Source organism: Scatophagus argus, chromosome 5 (assembly GCF_020382885.2).
Source record: "Scatophagus argus isolate fScaArg1 chromosome 5, fScaArg1.pri, whole genome shotgun sequence".
Lineage (NCBI taxonomy): Eukaryota > Metazoa > Chordata > Actinopteri > Scatophagidae > Scatophagus > Scatophagus argus.
In genome coordinates, this window is record NC_058497.1 from 16584488 (window position 1) to 16607189 (window position 22702).

At 40.8% G+C, this 22702-nt stretch overlaps 1 protein-coding gene across 3 annotated transcripts in view; it reads left to right on the forward strand.

Moving 5' to 3' along the window:
* The window catches only part of stx1a (syntaxin 1A (brain)), a 47455-nt gene that overhangs the window by 16265 nt on the left and 8488 nt on the right, over positions 1-22702 (forward strand). For all 3 annotated transcript variants that reach the window (XM_046389256.1, XM_046389254.1, XM_046389257.1), the window contains exons 4-6: positions 12895-12969; positions 16260-16333; positions 16860-16968. In XM_046389256.1, coding sequence (XP_046245212.1) covers positions 12895-12969; positions 16260-16333; positions 16860-16968 — 258 coding nt within the window. The remainder of the gene's footprint in view (positions 1-12894; positions 12970-16259; positions 16334-16859; positions 16969-22702) is intronic.

Genomic DNA, 22702 nt, shown 5'->3' on the forward strand with positions numbered 1-22702 from the left:
CTGCTGATAGTCAGCCGGGTAAAAGAGAATATAAAGAAAATATATCCACCTTGGCTGAAAAACTTCCATCATGAGCGAAGAGGACACATGTAGAGTTTGCCCATTAAGGATGGTACATCATTTCATTCAGGCCAGATTTGAGTTTCTTGATTGCTGTTGGGATGTTAAGAGATTTTCTACAAATATAACAAGAAATGCTTCTAAAGTAACTTAACAAGCCTGGCTAAGGTGTGATTCATCATGATTTCATCAATTGATTCAACCATAAGCCAAGACTGCCCCTGAAGCGCAGACGCTCATTAATGATAACATTAATATTTAATACTGCAATGACTCAGTAATGAGTCAGAAAAGCTCTTAATGGAAAGCACAAAGAGAGTCAAGCCAGAAGTCACTGTTTTTATGCTGTCTTTTGTACTATGGCAGCAAAAAGCCTGATAATTGTGGCAGATTTCACTGAACAAAAGAAAGAAAAATTATTCCATTCCTTAGGGGAAATTGAGGAAATAAAGAAGAGTTTTAGCCTATCGATGGGGACTGTGATAGTTGACATGTACGAGTCTTGAGCCACTCAGTTAAATCACTCAGCTCCTAAAAATAACTGAGATTCATGAATCCCCCTCTTCATTCTGTTGAGTCCATGGCTACACATGCTGCTAACAACCCATATAAATATGAAATTATAAACTGGGCCATTCATAACCTCTTTATAATCTACCTCATTCGTTCTAAGTGGTTGCTAGCAAGAAACTGTTGCAACAAATAACATACACGGACTAGCAGAGGTTGCTACCTTAGTCGTCATCAGGGGACTCAGGCTTCCGACGGAGACGAGTCAGAAAAACATAGCCGATCCGTCTCAGTTGGAATGATTGAATGACACAATTTAAAGTTTGAATTTACATGGGGTTTCAGCAGTAGGGTTAGGGTTAGGGTTAGGGTAACCCTAACCCCAAAGACATGACACCACATAGTAATCAAATGTGTAGCTAATATCTTAATATCTTTTGGTGTTATGTTGGAAGCAAACATTCTACAGTACTATGCTCTGCTCTAATCTTTAATTGGAAGTAAAACACTATTTGTTATGTGTTTTATAGTGATGAGGATATTGCCTTTACCCTTAGTTGTGCAGACTCGGACTTGCATGACCCAAGAGGACTTTGGAGTTGGGTGTCATCAGTGGGTTTTGGTGATACTGACTTCAGTGATTCAAAGGACTCAAGTGACTCGGCTCAGTATGTTAAGTGTTCCAGGGGGACTCAAGTCCGTACATGGAATCGGATTTGCCATGACTACGTGATAGTAGTCAGACAACCTTAAAGATGTTGAGAGAAATCATCCACCAGTCAGTCCTCTCTTTTAAGTGTTTATGCTCTCACAGTGAAATCTCATACACCCTTGTTTGTGCAGTTTTCTTCAGTTTTCTGCTCCCTCTCCATTACTCTTTAGTCCTGTTTTTATACTCCACCTGCTGTTAACACCTACTGCCGTATTTCTTGTTTTTCCTCTCTTTCCTGCATCCACTTCAGCCACTCTCCTATTTGCTTTTGTACTGTCTGCGCTGGGTACTACAATCCATCTTTCCGGCTCTCCTTCTACTCCCCCATCTCTGTTCTCTCACACCTCTTCCTCTCTCATCTATGTCATGGCATTGATCTGGACCTCTGCTCTCACGAGGGGGATGTTACTCGCTCTACTAACACCCCCCAATTCACTCCTGTTTCCCTACCTTCCACCTACATGAAAAAAAATTCATTAATCTGCTTGCAGCAGCAGGCATCAGATGAGCCGTTTGACAAGCTGAGTACAGCAGATACACAGTGGAGCAGAAACAAGACCAGGTTCTGCATTTGAGATACAGATTCTTCCACGATTCATCTCCTTTGTGACCAAAATCAATGTTCACTCTCTCTCTCTGTGCGTGTGTGTGTCTGATAAATGCACATCAGTCAGCAGTGAATTTAAATGTCAGGGTCGCCCATTACACAGAGGTCAGTATGTTCTTTGCTGTCTGCCGGTTGCATTGTGACCACTAGAATTATCAGAATACCCTGATCGAGGAATCTCCTTGTATTGCATGATTAATGTTTTGAGGAGACTAACATCATTCAAGCACCACTTTGGTCCAGACCGAAATATCTCAGTGACAACTGGATGGATTGCCATGGAATTTGGTGCAGACCTTCATGTTCCAATCAAGATGCAGAAAACCACTAAACATCTGACTGGGCTAACATGCTGATGTCAAACAAGTGCATTGACTTACCATGATGACTGTTTTAGCATGTGAGCATGCAAACGTTTGCTAATTAGCTCTAAAGGCAATGTCCGTCTGAGGCTGATAGGAATGTCTTGCATTTTGCGGGTATTTGGTGCTACATGAGCTAAAAATACACTAGCAATGCAGTTTCAATGCAGTGGAAATAAAGTAATGAAGTGGCCTAAATTGAATAAATTACAAAAAGTCTTGAGGAGATGAAGCTGTCTGCAGTGTCAGGGTCACATGTTTTGTTCTTCACCGAGCTCCTCCTTTGATTTTGTACCATAGCCCATATGAGAGGCAAACCTCTGTGCAGTGTGATAGCTGTACGTGTGTGTGTGTGTGTGTGTGTGTGTGTGTGTAGTTGTTCTGTCTCTGTTACTGCTGTGGGAACAGTCTCTAATTCTGACATTTCTGTTTGCACTTGAGTGTGTCATCAAAACTAATTGCACAACGACGTTTTAAAGTGAAATCTTCTGTGCTTTAAGATCCACACTGATTCACTGTTGCGTTGAAAATGTTGAGCACATTATTCTAAAATATTCTGCTCTGCTCTATTATAAAGTCTTTTCTGGTATTCTTTTATTTTGTCCCCTGTGGTGAGAGGAGTCTGCTCTGTTTCTGCTGTAACTTCAGAGCTTGTTCCTCCCACAAAATCAAACTTCATCTCCTTTATGATGATAATGAATCTCCTCCACTTTAACTCTTCTTGCACAAGCATTTTTCTCACGGTAGTTTCTCATCTGCTCGCTTGTTCTTCCTCCAGTATAAAAATAGTTATCGTGAATATTACTAAATCAGGTGCTGAGACTTTGAGTGTGTGATATTGAGAGCGAGGGCGACTGCAGCATAATTTATTTTCCCTCCAGTCTGCTGATAAACAGGATAATGGACGAGGTGCAGGGTATCGCACAAGCAACAATCGCACAAATGTCTTTCACAACTCAGCGTAACATTGTGAAACGGTGAACCTTCTGTTTCTGTCACGGTTTATCAGTTTCTTAATCACATCTCACATCTCCCCGGCCACCACCCACCTGGCCAGCTTTACGACCTCAACCCCTTCTTCCTCCCCCTCTGCTGGGGGGGGCTTTCATGTTGGCTGACTGCTCCACTTGCAGAGCTCATATTAATATACACACATACTGACACACATGCAGCCTCTGTAATATTACCTTCACCCCTGCATTTCACATTATCCCATATCACAGTTTACCCACCCTCCTAAATGAAGCATAGCAAATTCACCCCAGGGAATTGCAATATGCAGTGTGTGTGTGTGCGCGCACGCACGCTTGTTTTTGCTTGGTTGATGTTAAGGATTTGTGTGTTTGTGTGGGCTGTGCTCAGTAGCAGTATACAGTAGTAGGTTCAATAATGATGATAGATTAAGCCATCAGGTCATAATGGGTATTGACCTTGTGCTTCCTCATGAGCACATTCCTCTAATGCAGGAAGGGAAGACACAAATGCATTTTATATTTAGAGGCATGATTCAAAACCACGTTATCCATTAAATAACTGCATTATTTGTTTTGTTTTCTAGTGTTGTTCATTGGCCTTGTGCAGCGCTGCTCCTCATTATTTTGATTGATGAGATTGTGCTTGGTAGATTTCGTAACAGGAGGTCAAGAAGTCAGTGATGACTGCTTCTCCTGCAGGAGCATCAGTGGCCTTTACACTCAGTTTTTCCCAGGAGAGTGTAAGGCTGATATGAAATGAAAAACACAACATTTGTTTGGATGGAGGTGTGAGTAAAACCTTTACTTGTTTAATCAACATTAGAGCATTGTATTGGAAAATAAGTCAGATCAATTGGTTTGCCTGCAAGCCTCACTTAAACTGGGACTGATAGGGTTAAACTTGTCATCTTTTTTTCTACACTTCTGGTCTCTCTCCTCTTTCCCGCAGCGGCTGATATGTTGTGTTATATATAACCATTTCCAGAGATAAGGACAGTTTACAGTTGGTGTTGATTTCCCTGCTCAGTCCTCCTCTCTTTAGTTGCAGGTTAGATAAATATCATTGTGATCCTCACTAGAGGAAAGTGTAGTTTAATCTGGTTTGTAGCACCGCATTACCTGCAGCTTGGGAAACTGGACTCCATTCAGTGTCACAGGACATCAGGAAGTGTCACCTTTGTTACTTAGAGGAGATTATGTTCTGTTGTCTATTTTATTTAAGCTTTTGTTGAAAGTTTAATGACGGATATTTTCATACAAGGTGTTTGACTTGACTTTGATACCGTTGTGTGTTGATATCTAACCTAAGTTTTTACTCCTTATCACATTCCTCCATGGTTCTCCAAATATACTTTATACAAATATATTATATACTTTTTACAGTGCATCCGGAAAGTATTCACACCGCTTCGCTTTTTCCACATTTTGTTATGTTACAGTCTCATTCCAAAATGGATTAAATTAAATTTCTCCCTCAAAATTCTACACAAAATACCTCATAATGACAAAGTGAAACAAGTTTGCTTGAATTTTTTGCAAACTTATTCAAAATGAAAAACAAAAAATGTAACATGTGCATATGTATTTGCAATATTTGCCATGACACTCAAAATTGAGCTCAGGTGCATCCTGTTTCCATTGATCATCCCTCAGAGGCTTCTACAACTTGAGCTGAGTCCACCTGTGGTAAGTTCAGTTGATTGGGCATGATTTAGAAAGGCACACAGCAGTCTATATAAGCCCTCACAGTTGGCTGCGCGTGTCAGAGCACAAACCAAACTATGAAGTCAAAAGAACTGTCTGTAGACCTCTGAGACAGGCTTCTGTTGAGGCACAGATCTGGGGAAGGGTACAGAAAGATTTAAAGGTCCCACAGAGCACAGTGGCCTCCATAATCCCTAAGAGATTATGGAGGTCTGATGAAACAAAGACTGAACTATTTAGCATGAATGACAAGCATCATGTCTGGAGGAAACCAGGCACTGCTCATCACCTGGCCAATACCATTCCTACTGGTAGTAGCATCATGCTGTGGGGATGTTTTGTAGCAGCAGGGACTGGGAGACTAGTAAGGGTCGAGGGAGAGATGACTGCAGCAATGTACAGAGACATTGTTGCTGACAACCTGCCCCAGAGTGTACTGGACCTCATAAATAGTCAAAGCCAGAAAATCAATTCTGAAGTTGTAAATTCTTGCGTTTTCCATGGTCACAAATAGAGCTAAATTAATAACATTTAACAAGATAATGCATCCATGCATGACACCTGACACAACATATGGGTTTCAACTGCACCTGCAGGCAATTTTAAAGTCTCCATTTAACCTGTGTGTCTGTGGGAGGAAAAGTGAGCAGCATGGGATCATAAGAGATTGATCCCAGTGCACTAAATGTGCCCTCCTGATTTGTACATTAATAGCAGCCTCCTGTAAAACCTTAGTGCTTTCTGAATGTATGAGAATCAATAAGAAACTAGAAATTAGAAAACCAGAACAGGGATTTTATGCTGGTGTTTTCTCTCTGCACTTCTGGCTGCAGAGCCTGGGATCAATTGTAACATCAAACTGTTGGTACACAAATGAAAGCAGAGTAACTAGTAAAAGAAAAGAAATTAAATGTTAAGTTCCTTTTGTTTGGCCATCAACCAATTTTCCCAGTTCCATTTTGACTCCAGACCAGGGAAACACACATCTCTTATAATGTGGTTTGAGACAAATCATGACATGGCTGGTGCTGTTGTAATTCCACACTGTAGAATTACGACAAAATCAAGTACAAAATCCACCGGCTAAATCTTGCTGAGCTACCGCTGTGCCACTGCAGAGTACACTTAGGCTTAATTAAATGCAGAGAATCTGCTCCGACAAGAATCAGCTCTAACACTGACACTTGAGGGTTTATTTAGCAACATTTCTCAGTCTGTTTTTTTTTTCTTTTTTTTTCCACCCGCTTAGTGTTTGCTCCCTCTGACATCTCAGCCTCCAGTTTCCAAAGAGCATCTTCCCTCTGACTCCTGAAAGTCCTCGGCTCGCAGCTCTGGAGATGCTTGTTTTAATTGCAGCCTCTGAGTGTTACTATTTCTAGTGTCAGTTTTTTGGTGCTCCCTTCCTCAGACTGCTGTTTGCCAAAGCTCCCTCACAAAAGCTCCCAGCAAAATTTGAAAGTTTTTGAGGTCCCCCAGCTTTCTGACTTCCTTTTGTTCTTCATTCGTTCTCCTTATACATGGCTTGCAGTCTGAGGTTAACACAATGTGGACGGTCACAGCCAAGGCTAAGGACGCACAGAACAGAGATCAAAGCCAATGAGATAACACATTCACGTTGGGATAAATCAGTTTAACTGCTCTCTGTCCTCTTGACTCTTGAACCCGGCGGTCAGCAAGAGGCGTGCAGTGTTAGTGCCCTGGTCCAGATTGAAATGTCATGCATTGGTATGCAGGGGAAGGTTTCAAAGTGACAGCAACACTTGCAGTAACCCTGTTGTACTGTATTGGAAGATGTTGGAGGAGAAAGAGAAAGTGGACTTTATCAGGCACCCCCATCTGCTCTTGTGTTAGTCCATAAAATAATTTTGTGTTTTACTTGCTGCTGAAATTATCTACTGTAGATGGATTTATAAGGTTAAAAATATTCTTGATGAACATATGTTGTTATTTTAGTGGCATTATCGTGGAAATATCCATTCAGAACATATTAAAGTTCAGGTAAATGTGAGAGTCAAGGAAATGGATTTTCAGCATGAGGAGATTTAAAACATTCAGTTTAATAACTAGAGGTCGTTTACTGTAAAAGAGAACTCCTACGACACTGTCAGACTGTACTGCACTTTTTAAATACCTCACTAGGTCACTGATTGCAGTAAATCTGTCTCACAATGGACAGGTAGGGACGAGCAAGAGTTAAACGGTTAAACTTTACCTGTGCTGTCATTATCTGAGTTCGTACTTTATTCCAGCAGTAAGGCAATCAGTAATATTTGAGGGATGAGCTCAGACTCGGCCTCTCTGAAACATCAGGCAACTGGACTCTAGACGATCAATAAGCAAACACACAAAGGACTGGTAATACATTTACAGAGTGAGCAGTGGGAGACGGAGAGATACTGCAAGATGGAGAAAGAAAAAGATAAATGGCTGCAAGTTAGAGATTGGAATGGCAGCAATTGACCCTGAGTTAAAGCACAGGAAACAGAATCGACTTGATGTCTTGTCAGTGTCATGGTAGCCTGACATCACACTGACACACACGCTCACTGATATAATAATAGGATCTCTTTTATCAGTGTGAAAGATGGACTGCTGATTGTGACAGTGAAGAAGAAACCTGGATGGTGTTCTGAGAGGATAAATGCTGCTGCTGTAGAGAGCCAAAGCTGTTATGTAGGGGAGAGTTGTTTATCTTCTATTAAATCATGGTAATATCCCACTAAGTGATGTAGGTGCCTCTGTGATTAGGCCAGTAGACATAAAGGCTGGCTGCATAGTGCAAATGAAATCAGATCTGGTGCATTAGAAGAGGCTCTCAAAGCGATGTGAAATATGATGCTGCAAACAAATACCAGTATAGTGGCCACATCTTTAATGGTGTCCGCCACAGCTGATGTGACAGTGAGCTTCAGGTGTAAGTGTTAGACCAACAATTTCATGTCAAAGTAGAAGTTCAACATTTTGGGAAATACGCTTTTTCATTTCCTCCAGGAGGGACTAAACTGTTCTGCACATAACAAAATGGTGACTTTGTGGGAAGAGAGCGAATAAGCATAATTCTAAAAATGTGAAATTCAGAGGAGGAGGATGTCTGTTAAGTCGTTAAATTTTGTGGTTGTTAGTCTACAGTAAGAAATGTCACTAACCTGACCAGTTGAACCCATGAATATCTGCATTAAAGTGCAGAGGAACATCCAACCACAAAAAAGCTTTGAGGATGAGGATCTTTTAACCAATGATTCACTCTGGACCAAAATTGAGAAATGGTTGAGTTTACCATTTTGTATAACAACATATATATATAGATATTTCTAACTGCTGCAAGTGAAATGCTGTATATGGAGCACAGTGTTTGCTCAGTCAAAGAACCAAAGTTGGCTGACTTGCCTCAGCTGCTTCATTCATGCTTTACAGTCATTTGAACATTCATCAGCTGTTTGGCTACCGGCTGCCTGGAAATGTCCAATCATGTTTTTACTGGCTTTGAGAACCACAATTATAACCTCATACCTTTCACTGTTACTCTGCTGATACTTCATACTGATACCACATGCGGAGCTCCCACCACCACAAACCTCTACAAGTCTTTTGTTATTCATTTAACAAAGACAGCATTTACATATTTGTAAAGCAGGGATCGGCCTTTTCTGTCAGCTCTAGCCATGTAACCAGCTCCTATAGGTGGTGAGCTTCAGAGCTGAAGTATCTATAGCTGAAACTGGGAAGTGTTGAGTGAGCTTGTTCCTCTCTGGTCTGATCTGATTTGTTTCTCTGTGTTCTTTCCAGTCATGCTGCTTAATTTTGTCTGGGCAAGAACACCAAAATGAATGTGAATGAATGGATTCCCAGGATACTGCCAAGCGTAGGAATAGTCAAATCATTCAGGTTCTCTGGTGATTGAAGATAGATGCAGTGAATGCACATAACTACTGTGCTCTATTTTTCAGTCTTTTTGAAGGTCTTTTTCGTTGCATTTAGGGGATATTTCTGATGTTATTCTGTAGTTTTTGTAATATCAGAAAAATTCCATGAGAACAACAAAATAAATATCAAATTAGTCCATCACTCATTTGGGTTCTACAGAAGACGCAGACCTTTTAAAATAAGAAAGCTGTATGGTTTCTTTACTAAAAAAAAAAAGTCATTTCCTGCAACAGATGGCCACTTTACCTTGTTGTCTTCTCTTCTAATTTGCGAGGTAAAAATAGATCGTAGACTCATAGAAATTGTCCCCGAAAATACATTTGTTACATTTTAATGAACATCCTGGAACACTGTTTGTTTTAACTTCTCTCTTCGCTTCTTCCAGTATCCACATTCCCTCCATTTCTTCCTGCCTTGTAGCGTCTCTTTCTCTCACTCTCTTTTTCCCTCTGCCACTTTGAAACAATCTGAAGCTGGCGAGAGGACCAACTGCACACATCGCCATGGCAACGCAGTCTTAATGATGGCAACAAGCGTGACCTGAAGATTCGATCTGAGAGCGTCTGGGAGAGGGATGGGGTGTGAAGCCACAACTCAATTGACTCCTCAGTTTTGCCCTCTGATTTGCTTCCCTCTCACTTCTCCCTCTACTTATTCATCAGTGTCTGCACTCTTCCTCTTTTCAGGCAGCCAATAATGAGGCTGAATAGACACTTGATCGAGCCGGTTGGCCTCCTCTGTTTGGTAACCATGAGGAGGAAATCCAGTGTTAACTCCTTGACACACATAACTGAAGATACACACACACACACACACTCCCAGCTCGGCCCAAAACTAAGCTGGTTCTTTATGTCATTATCTCTGCGACGATGGTGCAGCTGAGGTCATTGAACGGATTGCCAGAGGTTCCTATGGTTACGCAGAAATGAGGGATACTTTTTTTAAATAACCTTACGCCTCTACATGTTTCTGAGCAGAGATGTTTGATCTGGTCTAAAATCTATTTAATGACAATTGCAATCCACAATTAAAACTGAGACTTTTTTTCTCAGTTTTACTCCCACAGTGTGGTGGAGTGGGTGGTGGTTTACCCTATTTCTAATAGGTTCTTTCTTACTTCACCGTTTAATTCTGCCTAATTCTTCACCTTATTTTGATGCCGATTCACAAACTGCTTTGATCTGCTCGCCTTGCCTTTTCCTTGAGATCTCTTTCCTCCTCTGGTCTCTTAAAACTGATTTGATTTCTTTCATTAGCAGGATGTTTTATGAAGTCTTTAAAAGAGAAAAATTCCATTTTTGTGACAGTAGGCATGTGGAGGAGGAACAGTCAATCAAAACAATCAAAACCAGTGTGGTACCGATATAACGCCCCAGGAGCAATTTTTTACAGAGCACGATTTCTTTGGTTTGCCTTAATAGTACAACATGGATGCCTTCAAACTTGATTGTGAAATCACCAAATGGCCCTATTTCTGAAGTTGTGCAAATATGCACAAATGTAGCATAAAAGATGAGCATACAAAACAGTGTTATCTGCAAATCCATAAATAAAATGTACTTTTTTTTTTTTATATAAGTGAAGCAATCCTCATTTAAACTAAAGGTAAACAAATTACAGTTCATTTATACTGTGACCTACAGTATAACTTCATACTTGAGATGCAGCTCTCTCTGCAGCTTACACACACACACAGTTGTGTTTGCATCAGTTTTTCGAACATTACATTGACTTACATTCATTGCCTGGAGGCTTAACCACTACCTATCCATAATAATAAATGTTACTTGCCTCCTAACCCTTACTGTAACCTGACCTTAAAGTAAGTCTTCACCTTAATATTTAATGATTGACATTGTGGGGACTTGAATTTTGTCCCCATAAGGGAGGTGGGAGTGTATTATACTGTGCAAACAGATGTTTATGTTTCGGAAAGCACACACACACACACACCACAGAATGTATTCATTTTTGCCCTGGGGGCCTCAACCCACCTCTTCAGATCAGTCTCTGACCCTGACAAACTCACAGTGTGCTGCATACATTTTGCCACTGGCAGTGAGATTATTGACAGGAGATACAATTTTATTCAAATGTATAGCAAGGATATGGTAATGCTGCAAGTGTTTCTTTTAGAATTACCAGCGGACAAAACAAGTTTTCATATTTTTTCTTTACAATTTGATATCTCATGTTCCAAATACTTGATTTAATTATTGTTTCTTTCCTCTGTGGTTATCCTCTGTATATCCTCCATGATCCATTTAACTGCAGTGTTTTATTTCTCTTTCTAACTGCTGCACACTCGTGCTCGTTCTTCTTCTCCAGGTGAAACTGTATGTTTTTTGCATGTCGTTATGCAATCAATGACATATAATTGTGTTCCTGTAAATTTAAAGGCACCTTCAGGTGTTTCCTTGTTTATACACTTGAATGCATTTCCTTTCTCGTGAAACATTTGCAAATGCAACATTTCATCCAACGTCAGGTGCCTGACCTCACAAATGCTCTGCTGCATGAATGAGAAAACAGAAACTCTCCAAAATCTTGTGTAAAGCCTTCCCAGAAGAGTGGAAGTTGTTATAGCTGCAAAGCTGTCTGTGTATTTAGTATGCATTGTGATTGAAGTCCTTGTTGGTGTAAAGGTCAGGTGTCCCGATAGTTTTGTCTATATAGTGTATCTGTTAGCATTTTGCTTGTCCACTTCTTTGTCCTGCTGAGCCGTATGTACCACAGACTGATGTTCGGCGATACATCAGTTAAGCAGATCCGACGCTTGTAGTCCCTCACTGATCAGTGTGAAAGAGGTTCTCTATCTCCACTGAGCTGTTGTAGTTTTATGTTATCACCAAAAGCGGTCAGAGGATTTGTCCCAGCTGGTGTCTGTATAAGCTGCTGACTGGGATTCATATAACATATATTGTGCAGTGTGAATAAAATGACTCCTTATTATAATAGTGCATCATCTGCTTTTTATTGTCTCGTTGTGTTTATGAGTTTTCTGTTCAGTATGCCCTTGTGGGCCCTGTTTCTAATCTTTTAAAGAGTCATAGTGCCATGAAGAGCGTTCATATAATGTGGATTTGTAGTGCAGCTGTAGAAAAGGAGATATGATTATCTTATAATATTTAAGCTTTTCTCCTGAAACATAATATTTCCAAATATCATCTGTTGATAACTGAGCATAACATCCGCCAGTGATTGCAGTCTTCATCATGTTGTGTAACAAAATTATCCATTGAGGCTTTGTCTGTAATTGGATGCAGATGTTTGCTATGAGTTTCAGTTCAGTACCGCGACCCCACCCACCCCCATCTCATTTATGCACCTTTAAAGAAGCCAGTAACATGCAGAAACAAACTCACTGTAAAGAAATACTGCAGGCAGTTTGATTTGATTGAATAATATTGACTTGAGCAGATTTTAAGGACCATTTTTTTATATGTCTGTTGGCTTCCTGGGGCTTGTTAACATATGGAGATTTGTTTCTCTTATGGCATTAAGATGATAAATGACTTTCTCGCTTCTTTGCAATGTGCTAAAAATGGTAATTAATACTCCAGGGTAAAGTGTTTGTGAGAGAAAGTGTGTGAAAGCTGTGTTCTTGTTCTTCTCTGTATCCAGACTCTTCTTTAATCCCAACACTAACCCTAACTGGGTTACCTCACAAAACTTCATGTCAGCACTCACATGTGGCCACCTACCTGAATGAGTTTCAGCTGTTTATGTACAGCGTGTATGTGGACCTGGTTTGGAAGAGGACAGCGCACTGTAGAGGGAAGTGAAGGATGCTGGTACAAAAGACAAAGCAGGAAAGGACAAGATGTTCTGCTGTGGAGTGAAGCTGATAAATTGCTTGGCCCTGTTGGGAGTGACACTTTAGAGTCATTTCTTGTGTGTCAGTATTGATTCTGTCTGTGAAACTGGCTGGCTTAGTACGGCCTATACAAGTGTGTGTTCGCTAATCTCATCTCTTCTCTTCTCTTCTCTTCTCTTCTCTTCTCTTCTCTTCTCTTCTCTTCTCTTCTCTTCTCTTCTCAGAAACTAAGGCTGAGTTGGAGGATCTTATGGCAGACATCAAGAAGCTGGCCAACAAAATCCGCTCCAAATTAAAGAGTGAGTACAGGTCTTCCATTTCCTCCTCCTGAGCGTTTTTCAGTCACGCGCTTCCGCCGCTCAGCACACAAAATCACAGATGTTGATAAACTAATCTTATCTAATCTTTGTGTTTGAAAATGTAACTAGTAAATGTTTTACGCAATAATTGACTGTTTTGCAGTTAATCATTCTGTGCTCTTTTATCTCCAACACAAGAGTAAATATTTTGGTCTATTGGACTGTTGAGGTGACTAAAAAGATGCATTTGATGATGTCAGTATGGGATCTAGGAATTGTAAGTATTTGTCACTATTTTTTGATGTTTTACAGACCAGAGGTTTAATCATCAAAGTAAATGATAGATTAAATAATTATTATGTGCAGCTATGAAATCTGTATACCAGAACTATCAACAAGTCCATAAGCATCGTGTGCAGCTGTTTATCTTCCATGTGATGTGACGGCCCGAGTCCTTTCTCAGGGAAGCGAACGAGACATAAAGAGACAGTGAACTGTATAGCACTTGGCAGCTAACAGACAACTCAGTTTAAACTGGTGGGCAGAGTGATTAGTGTCACTCGCCACAGAGGTGGTGGCTGTGATTCATATGCACGGGCACACACGAGTTTTATTCACACTTCATGCACACAAAGTGAGTAATATTACAGTAACATACTGTGTGCAGGCCTGTTGGATGTGTAGCCATCCCTGGATCATGCTTATTATTTATCCCTGTGTGTTTATGTGTGTATGTGTGACGCCTTTAATCTTCTTATTCTTTGAGTTTATCTGCCACCCTCTCATTTTTCTGCTTTGCTTGTACATTTTATCGTCGCCTACTCTCAATCTTTTGCACTTTATTGCATCCACCAGTTTCATTTCTCATCTCTCCCTTTCTCCCTTCTTCTGGAATATATGAAGATTTTCACATATTCATATGCCGCTTCTGAAATACTTTGGGATGAAAACTTCTGTGCCCGCTGCATAACTAATACTCTGCTATATAAAACGCTCTCCTGTGCCTCCCTACAGGACTCCCCTGCAGGTGATGAAGAAAAGGGAGCAGAGATAAAATATCTGTATCTGTATCTTTCACGAAAGTGGAGCACAATTTCAGTGCAGAGTGCCAGAAGATAATAGCCCCTATCCCTCATCACACACACACACACACACACACACACACACACAGTTGTGTACATATATTGTATGTGTACATTGAGATACACACTTGACACAAGTGCTATCAGGCAGAACAGGCTCTGCATCACAGGCCTCTAACTGTGTCGCTCCATTTCACATCAGTTGTTGCCACAGGATACCTTTGTGTAACTGTGTGTGTCTGTGTGTGTGCGTGCTTGAGTTTGGATGCTCAATAAGTGACCATATCTTTGTCAAACTGCACCCCGGGATTGATCCTCAAGAACGACTGACATAATCATCTACATTTTTAGCTTTCTGACTGATTCAGATGGTGATCTCGGTAGATGTAAATAATGTCTAAATTAATGTATCTTCAGCAGCTAAAGCTTCTGGAGAGAAACAATCGGCCATTGCCCGAATGCTCAAAGAACACAAGTGTTATTTAAACTCTCTTTTCTGTGAGACCTCATTTGATTGTTTTAAAGTCAGATGCCGCAAACACTTAACTGCAGAACCTTGTAAATTACATGTCTGACTTTGACAAAAGCTCATGGCAATTATTAGTTATTAATTACTAACAGTAATTAACATAAACAACATCCCCAAATAAAAAGTTCATAGAAGTCAAATCGGGCATTTTTTAATGCCAAAAATGTCACTTGAGAGTAAAATCAAAAAATAACTCGCATGTGCAAATTTAGAACAAATCTGAAGAATATTTCTTAATGCTTGCTTTTATATAAAAGAAAATAATGTGCTTCACGGCAAAGACATTTTTCTACACTGTGGACAGTGAAGTCCTTACCTTATCATATGCTCAGTCCCACAATCAATTTAGCACCATACTGATGCCACAAATCCCACTGCATGGTATCTAAAGCCTATAAATATTATAAACACATAGTAATTTAAAACCATTGTCATATTCCAGGAAGATAAAACCGATATCCTGTCGTATAGTAAATGAACCTGTTCACCCTGGCGGTTCAAGCTGTTTACCTAAACACACACTGGTCCAGTGTGTACAGTGAAAGCTGCTGCAGGTGTAGACATCTCACAAAATGTCCCTGAGTGTGCAGGAGCTGTTGCAGCCCACTCATCCCTGTTTAAATGGCAGAAGAAAAAAGGTAAAATGTAAATGAGCAGGTTCTTACATCTCAGTACAATTCAGTAATTGATTGAGTACCTCACATGGCCTCACACTGACAGTCTCTTTAATTTACGTTATTATGCTCAGCAGCAGCTTCTCCGCAGCGACTGCCTGAGGTGTGACTGTGAGGGAGCAGTGAGGGAAGTGCTTATTACGGGCAAAAGCTCCTATTTTTGTTTAAAAAAAAAAAAATCCCCTGAAGAAGAAAGAAAAGAGCAGAGTCATCACAGTAATTTATACCTTGATGAACGTCTTAATAGTCCAGGGCTTTAAAACACTTCCAGTTATTCCATTTCCATCCGATTTGAGGTGTGATTAACTCTCAGTGTAATATTATATTATTATACTGCAATTAAATAACCCTGTCTGACTATAATTGCACTTTTATATCAGGCCCCCTTGATCACAGGTGATGAATTTTAGGTTTTGTTTAATTTTAATGTTATAGGCGGGCGAGGTGGGTGATCTGCCTCTCAGTGCAACCAAATCTTTGCCTCAGAGCAAAATATTTTGAAAACTGACCAGATTGCCATTACATGTGGTTTGAATATTCATTGCACAGGAATACTGGTCGTGATTTTGAGCAGTTTCCATCTGTTCAGTCTGTTCAGTCTTTCCCTTGACCAGCATTTGATGAGGCAGTTCAGAAACAAACTTTGTTTCTATGAACTCTTGTGTTTCTGACGATCCCCTGATCCTTCTTACACCTTCCCCGTCAGCTCTGCACACACAATAAAGTGTTGCATCTTTTAACCTATTTGACAGATTGCCATGAGGTTTCCCGAGAGCATTTCTATTCTCACAAACACAATTCTTCACTTTAGCATCTGATGCAAGTGTGCCACCATCGGACTCACACGACTGCTGCTGAAACCATGAAAACCATAAGTTATTTCATCCAACACTTTTTGTTTGTGTGGTGTAATGAACTTCAATGTGACTAAAGGCATTGTAGTCTTTATTTTTAAGAAGAACTCACCTTGTAACTGAATGTGTATTACTTTGTGTATCTTTTCAGGTATCCAGCAAACAATTGAGCAAGAAGAAGGCCAGAACAGGTCATCAGCTGACCTGAGGATACGCAAGACTCAGGTACCACTCAGCTGTGTCCCAGTTTCACTGCATACTAATATACAATATGTGTTATACTAATTGTTTTTGCAGTTGGTGTTAAACATATACTTTACTATTGTGTACTAACAGGAATCAAGACGATTCGTGTATCAATGGATATCATTTTGGAATAAAACTCTCAATCAGATTTCCTCAAGAAAATATGTTTGCCCAAATCCTGTTGACAGTGTGACATTCCTGCAATGCCGCTGTTAGGGGCTAATCTGTTTTCTCATTGTGGCACAGCAGTATCCATCCGCCATGCATTCAGAAATCTGGTGTTATTTAAGTCTGACTGCTGACTTTGGCTGCCTTTGGTTTGCTAAATATTGCCTCATTTTTCCGTGTGAACATGCTACTCAGAATTAGTATGCAGTATAGAAGGGACACACAGCAGCAGCAACTGTCATGTTATTCGTTTAAATGACTCATTAAGTTAGTGTCTACTGCTGCCGTTGATCAGGTTTAAGTGAAAATGCTTTGTTGCTCCTCGCTGTACCTCCAGCACTCCACACTGTCTCGTAAGTTTGTCGAGGTGATGTCAGAGTACAACACCACCCAGTCGGACTACAGGGAGCGCTGCAAGGGACGCATTCAGAGACAGCTGGAGATCAGTGAGTAGACCTGGGAGGCTAAACCCTCCGCCGCCTTTCCTACCAGCTGCACCCATGCTAACACTGTATGCTTTGCGATAACACATGTGCATCTCTTCTCAGGCACAGTGTTTGATTATTGTGCAGTTTTCGCAAGTTTCATTTTTTTTTAACACTGATTTGCATTATAAATTCATGGGAACATCTGCGCAGATTGAATGAGCTCAGTTGTCACGAGTCAGACCAAACAGTCACCTCTTGACATGTAAACACTGCACACTGTTAGTCCTGTTTTATACAGAAGTGGAGAAGGAGCTCAGAGAGAAGTTCACAGTGATGGGAAAGATGGATGGGGATTACATTCAACTTGAAGAACAATGGCAGAAAATGGTTCATGCATAATCCTGTCCAATGCTAAGGCCTATTGTCAGAGAGTGTACTGTAATTGTGACTGCACAGAAAAGAAATCCTGAAAAAAAAATCACGTTTTCCTGCATGTTTTCTATCCTCAGCTTAAACATCGGCCTGCCCCTGTTGTAACTTGTTAGAAAAAACAAGTTAGTTTTATGTTAGTAAGGATAAAAATATAGTCTGTACCCACGTTCTTCATTGCTTCGCAAATTGCCAAAATCATTCAACACCTGAACGACTGCACACTCTTACAAAAGTGTGAAGATGTACTGCTGCAACACATCTGTACACGTATGATCACAATCAGGGACATTCATGTGGTGAGAAGTGTGCCATGATTGCTGAAGTAGGCTGCTCAGTCACCTTTATTTCTGGAGCCTTTGTTTTGTGAATTCTGGCAGGAGAATACCCCATCCCACCATCCTGCTATTACTGAGTCTTTTTGATCAACTGTTTTGATCAATTTAGTAGTCACAGTCAGTAATAGTCACAGATCAGCATTCACTCTACTGGTCTGATGTGCAGTTTGATGAAAGATGTAATACTGTGACAAATACAAGTTCAAAAATAATTGTGTTATTTTTTTCTGCGGGCTGCACAGTGGTGCAGCAGTTAGCACTGCTGCCTCATAGCAAGAGGGTTCTGAGGGTTCCAGCCTGCTTCTGGGCCTTTCTGTTGTTGTCCCTTTGCCTGCGTGGGCTTTCTCCAGGTTCTCCGGCTTCCCCTCACAGTCCCAAAAACATGCACTTTAGGTTAATTGGCTGCTCTACATTACCCTGAGGTGTGAGTGTGTGAGTGTGTCAGTCCTGCGATTTACTGGTGACCAGTCCAGGGTGCGTCCAGCCTCTCTCCTGTAGTCAGCTGGGATAGGCTCCGTATACCTGCACATTTTCCTCTTCATGCATGTTATTTATTCACTGTCTGTTAAATGTGTTATTATGTGTTATTAATGAAAAAAGAAGGCAAAAATGTGTCTGCAGCCAAGGTAAAACACAGAATACGCACTTGAACAAAAACTATAATAAATATAACATAACAAATGTGAACACAATGCTTAAAAACCTCCATGCAAACAAACAGAAAACAATGTACAACCAGTGACAGTATAACATTAAACAACATTTCATCCGCGGCATTTGTGGAAGACAAGAACATAAAAACTGCTTCATTTTGTTCGTAGAGAATTTTCAGCTCATCATGTCCATATTTTAACTTGGAATTTATCTGGTGTGTACCAAAACAACCACCCTCACACTTTCCAAAACACATGCATGACCAACACCCACACCCATATTCGTGCACGTGGCAGGCTGATGCTGCTCAGATTTGAGCTTCTCTCACTCGCATCACGCTGTTTGTGTGATGTGATTTGACAGGTATTAGCTGCAGGCTCCTGGACCAGACACTGACACGGCCTCTGCAACGGCCTCCTGGCAGGCTGCACTGTGCCAGCTGCCCCTACCAGTCATCGTGATACAGTCACCTTACATGCAAACACACACACACACACACACAAACACACATATGCATGCAGAGAAGAACACTGTGACTCATTTGGTGGTAATAGCTGAGGAGAACAGGGGCAGTTATGTTGCAGGGCACTTGGCATAGGTGTTATTTCCTCTGGCCATCTGTCAGTTCAGAGTGGACACATGCAGCAGGTTCCTATGTGTGAGCGCCGCCCAGTCTACACTAAATGCAGTCCGGTCAAAAGAACAGCAGTGACAACACACAGCGCTTTCTGTATTTAATCGAAGTACAAACCCTCCCCGAGGAATGAAAACACACCTGACTCACTTTTTCCTTTAGCTCCTCCAGATCCATTTGGATTTGATTTTGTCAGCTGGTGGAGTCACGGGAGGCCTCAGCTGGTATCACCTGTCGTCAAGGAAGGGATTAGACATGCAGGGAGGGTACAGAGATGGAATGAGAGCACAGAAAAGAGGGAAAATGATGAGCATGAGGCAAAGAAAGAAATGCAGCTTTTGGTTTTGGAGGAAACAAGATAGCAAGTTTTCATTAAAGCTCTTCCTCTCAGATTGCATTTGGTCTCTGTTTTGATCACACAGTTTAATTCCTGTAGGGTAAAGTGGCAAGAGGGCTGTGCTTCTGTTGTGCCAAACCCTTTGACTTGTTTTGTGGCTGAATCAATAAGAGTGTGTCACAGACAGAGGGAAACCTAGTCTGGTCTAGTATTGATGTTTCCTCTGCTGCATCTTCTCTTTCCTGTTTGCCTCTGGATGCAGAGATAAAAGAAACAGGAAAGTGACACTATGACATGCTGTAAACATGTAATTGTGAAGACGGCATCATTTTTTGCCCCTATTTGCGTGGCCAACGGTGCCACAGTAAACACAAGACCAAATGTATTTCCATCAACCCTCAGAAAACTTTGTGTATTGTTTTGGATTTCTGCTATATAAATGAAATGACTGCACTTGTTCTCAGCTGAAAACATGTTCAGTTAAAAAAGCAATTTTCACAATGTTTCTGTCACACTTCTGACATATTAAGCATTCTATTCCTGGAGAAAATCTACAGTATATTCTACTATTTCAGCTTGGATAGCTTTGATCTTATCTCACCAAACTGACTGAGCTGTGATTTCTTTGAAATAATGTTACCCTAATGAGCTGCTGAGCTACAGAAAAAAAAGACCGAAGGTAAGCTATCTGATATCCAGCCCACTATGTCCGTTAATTTTAAGACATTTTGACATTCTGGGAAATACATTTATTTCTCTCTCTCTCTTTTATCCTTCCAAGAATTAGATGAGAACATTGATACCACTGTCATGTTTGTGCACTAATTGGTTAGCTTAGCGTAAATACTGGAAAGAGGGGGAAATAACTAGCCTGTCTCTGTCCAAAGGTAACAGCAAATGCCTACCAACACCTCTAAAGCTCACTGATTAAAATGTTATGTAAGACATAACATGATACAACAAACAAGGTTTGTTTTTTGTATTTTGCACAAAAGTGTTCAAATGTCATGTTGTGGTTTTATGGGCAACCAGAGGCTTAGAGCTAGAGTTACTGCTCCCACCCAAGAAATCCAAAGTCTACTAATTAACGTGCTATCTGTTGTTTGTTTAACTTGTGTGAAAGACAAAGTGGGAAAACATCACGTGGTTTCAGGAAGGCAAATGTGTACTGTGATATTTCTGTGTTGCAACATGACATCTGTACCTGGTGAATTTTGTATGATTAAACAAACAAGGCATAGTGTGTTAATTACTAAGCTTTAGATTTGCTGGTAGACTGATTTTGTTACCACTGGACAGAGGAAAGCCAGCTGTTTCCCCCTTCTTTCAGCCTTTATGCTAAGCTAGGCTAACTGCCTCCTGTCTACAGTTTATAAAGGTTATATCAATCGTCTAGTCTAACTCTCTGCAAATAAGCAGGCATAAGCATATTTCCCAAAATGTTAAACTATTCCTTTAAAGGGTCATGGCTTCTGTGTTCTCAAAGTGACTTATCGGAGCTTAACTACAGTAACATGCAAGTGAAGTGCTGTTTCTGTTTGAAGTTTTGGCTGTTCTGTAGCACTGTAGTTTGTCATCTTTCGAGTATGCAGAACATCACGCATCTCTTTGCTTCCATAAACAGACAGGCAGGCCCCAGCAGGATGGAGGGGATGATGGTCGCGGGCCTGGCAGGGCCTCTTCGACGTTGATTGTTGTGTTTTATTCCCCCGCGGACACTCCTGTCGCACACAAGGCCAGGGAAAGAGAGAGATGAACACACATTCTTCCAGTATAACCGATATACAAGATAAACTACACATGCTTTTCTCATTCCTATGCAGGTGAAGTTGCAGTGAACAGAAGCATAAAAATCACTCTCGCTGAGCGCACGTTCGCCTTTTCACTCTGTTCCTTGGGGGTCTCACTTCATTTGTGTTACATAACAATGGAAATGAAATAATACTGTTACTGGTAGCAACATAGTATGAATGATTTAATAGTTCATAAATGCTACGGGTGAAGTGAGACTTCTTGGCTTTATATTAGTCTTCTCAGGGTTTGGGTCTCCATGGTAACAAATAAGAGCCTCCCTTGGAGCCTGTCAGGGCTTTAAAAAAACGCCAATGAGGAATGTGTGTGTGTGTGTGTGTGCGTGTGTGTAGGAAGTGAGATAAATAGGGTAGGGTAGCACCAGAGTGCCTTCGTTTTTTTTTTTTTCTTCACAATTATCCATGACTCATTGTCGCTCCTCTCTGTCCTTCAACTCTAACTCTGACCCTCTTTAATGTGGTAGTTTTAGCCTTAATGACAGAGAAATTATTTATTATTAGAGAGGCTTGGAGAGTAGGGAATTGATCACAGCGATGCGGCGGACATCATCTCTCAGTCCTGGTCGTCTCGTTTGTCAGCCTGCAAAATGTCATCGCTGAACATGAGTAGATTCTTAAGCATGGTAATCAAACAGCGTGACCGCAGCTAAATGAAATTCATTGGTTTTATATGGATATGAATGAATATAGATATGATATGATGTGTCCACTATAAGAAGTAAATGAACGAAAGGCACTCACGTGGGTGCACGCTCGTGCGCTGGTAAATGTTAGAGCAGCTTCATCAGTATTCTGTTCATGGACGCAATCATTGGCCCCGACTGCCGACCATCATCACTCAACCATCAACCTGCCTGCTTTGCCTCTGAGACCCCCCCCCCCACGCACACACACACACACACACACCAGAGCTACCAGTCTTCATCACACATACAAATACAACAAACACACACACATGTTCACACACACTCTGATTAGGTCATGAAAAGTGGTTTGTAGTTGCCTCCTAAAGAGCCACATTGGCTAGAAGTCATTTGGAAAGAAAAAGTACCAGCGAAGTCTGAGACAGCGAGCTGTTGAGGTTTGCTCAGTTATATTACTGGTAAAATGATCTCTGGTGTGTTTCATTACATGCTTTAGAAAACATACTTAATAAAACACAGTAAGCATAATAAATTGTCTTTCCCTGAAGAGTTGATGTGTGAGTGGTGAGTTGTAACTCATAAGCAAGCTACCTTGTTAAATGCAGGGTACTTTGACCTCTTCAGGCCTAGAAAAATCCTTCAAATGAAAAGATCAGAAAGTGAAAAATTACTCTTTTGGTTAACTCCTCATAACTGCTGCCCACAATAAGGCCATAACCTGTTATGTGAGAGGAAATTTAAATATGTATTTTTATCCAGTGTGGTGACAATTTCTCGTCAGTGGTAGAGCTTTATGTACTATCCAGACTTTATTTGACTTGTCTTTCTCTCATCTCAAACTGCTGCTCCTCGACATGCTGAAACTTGCAGATTACTTTTCTTTACATGTATTAGCATAATCAGCA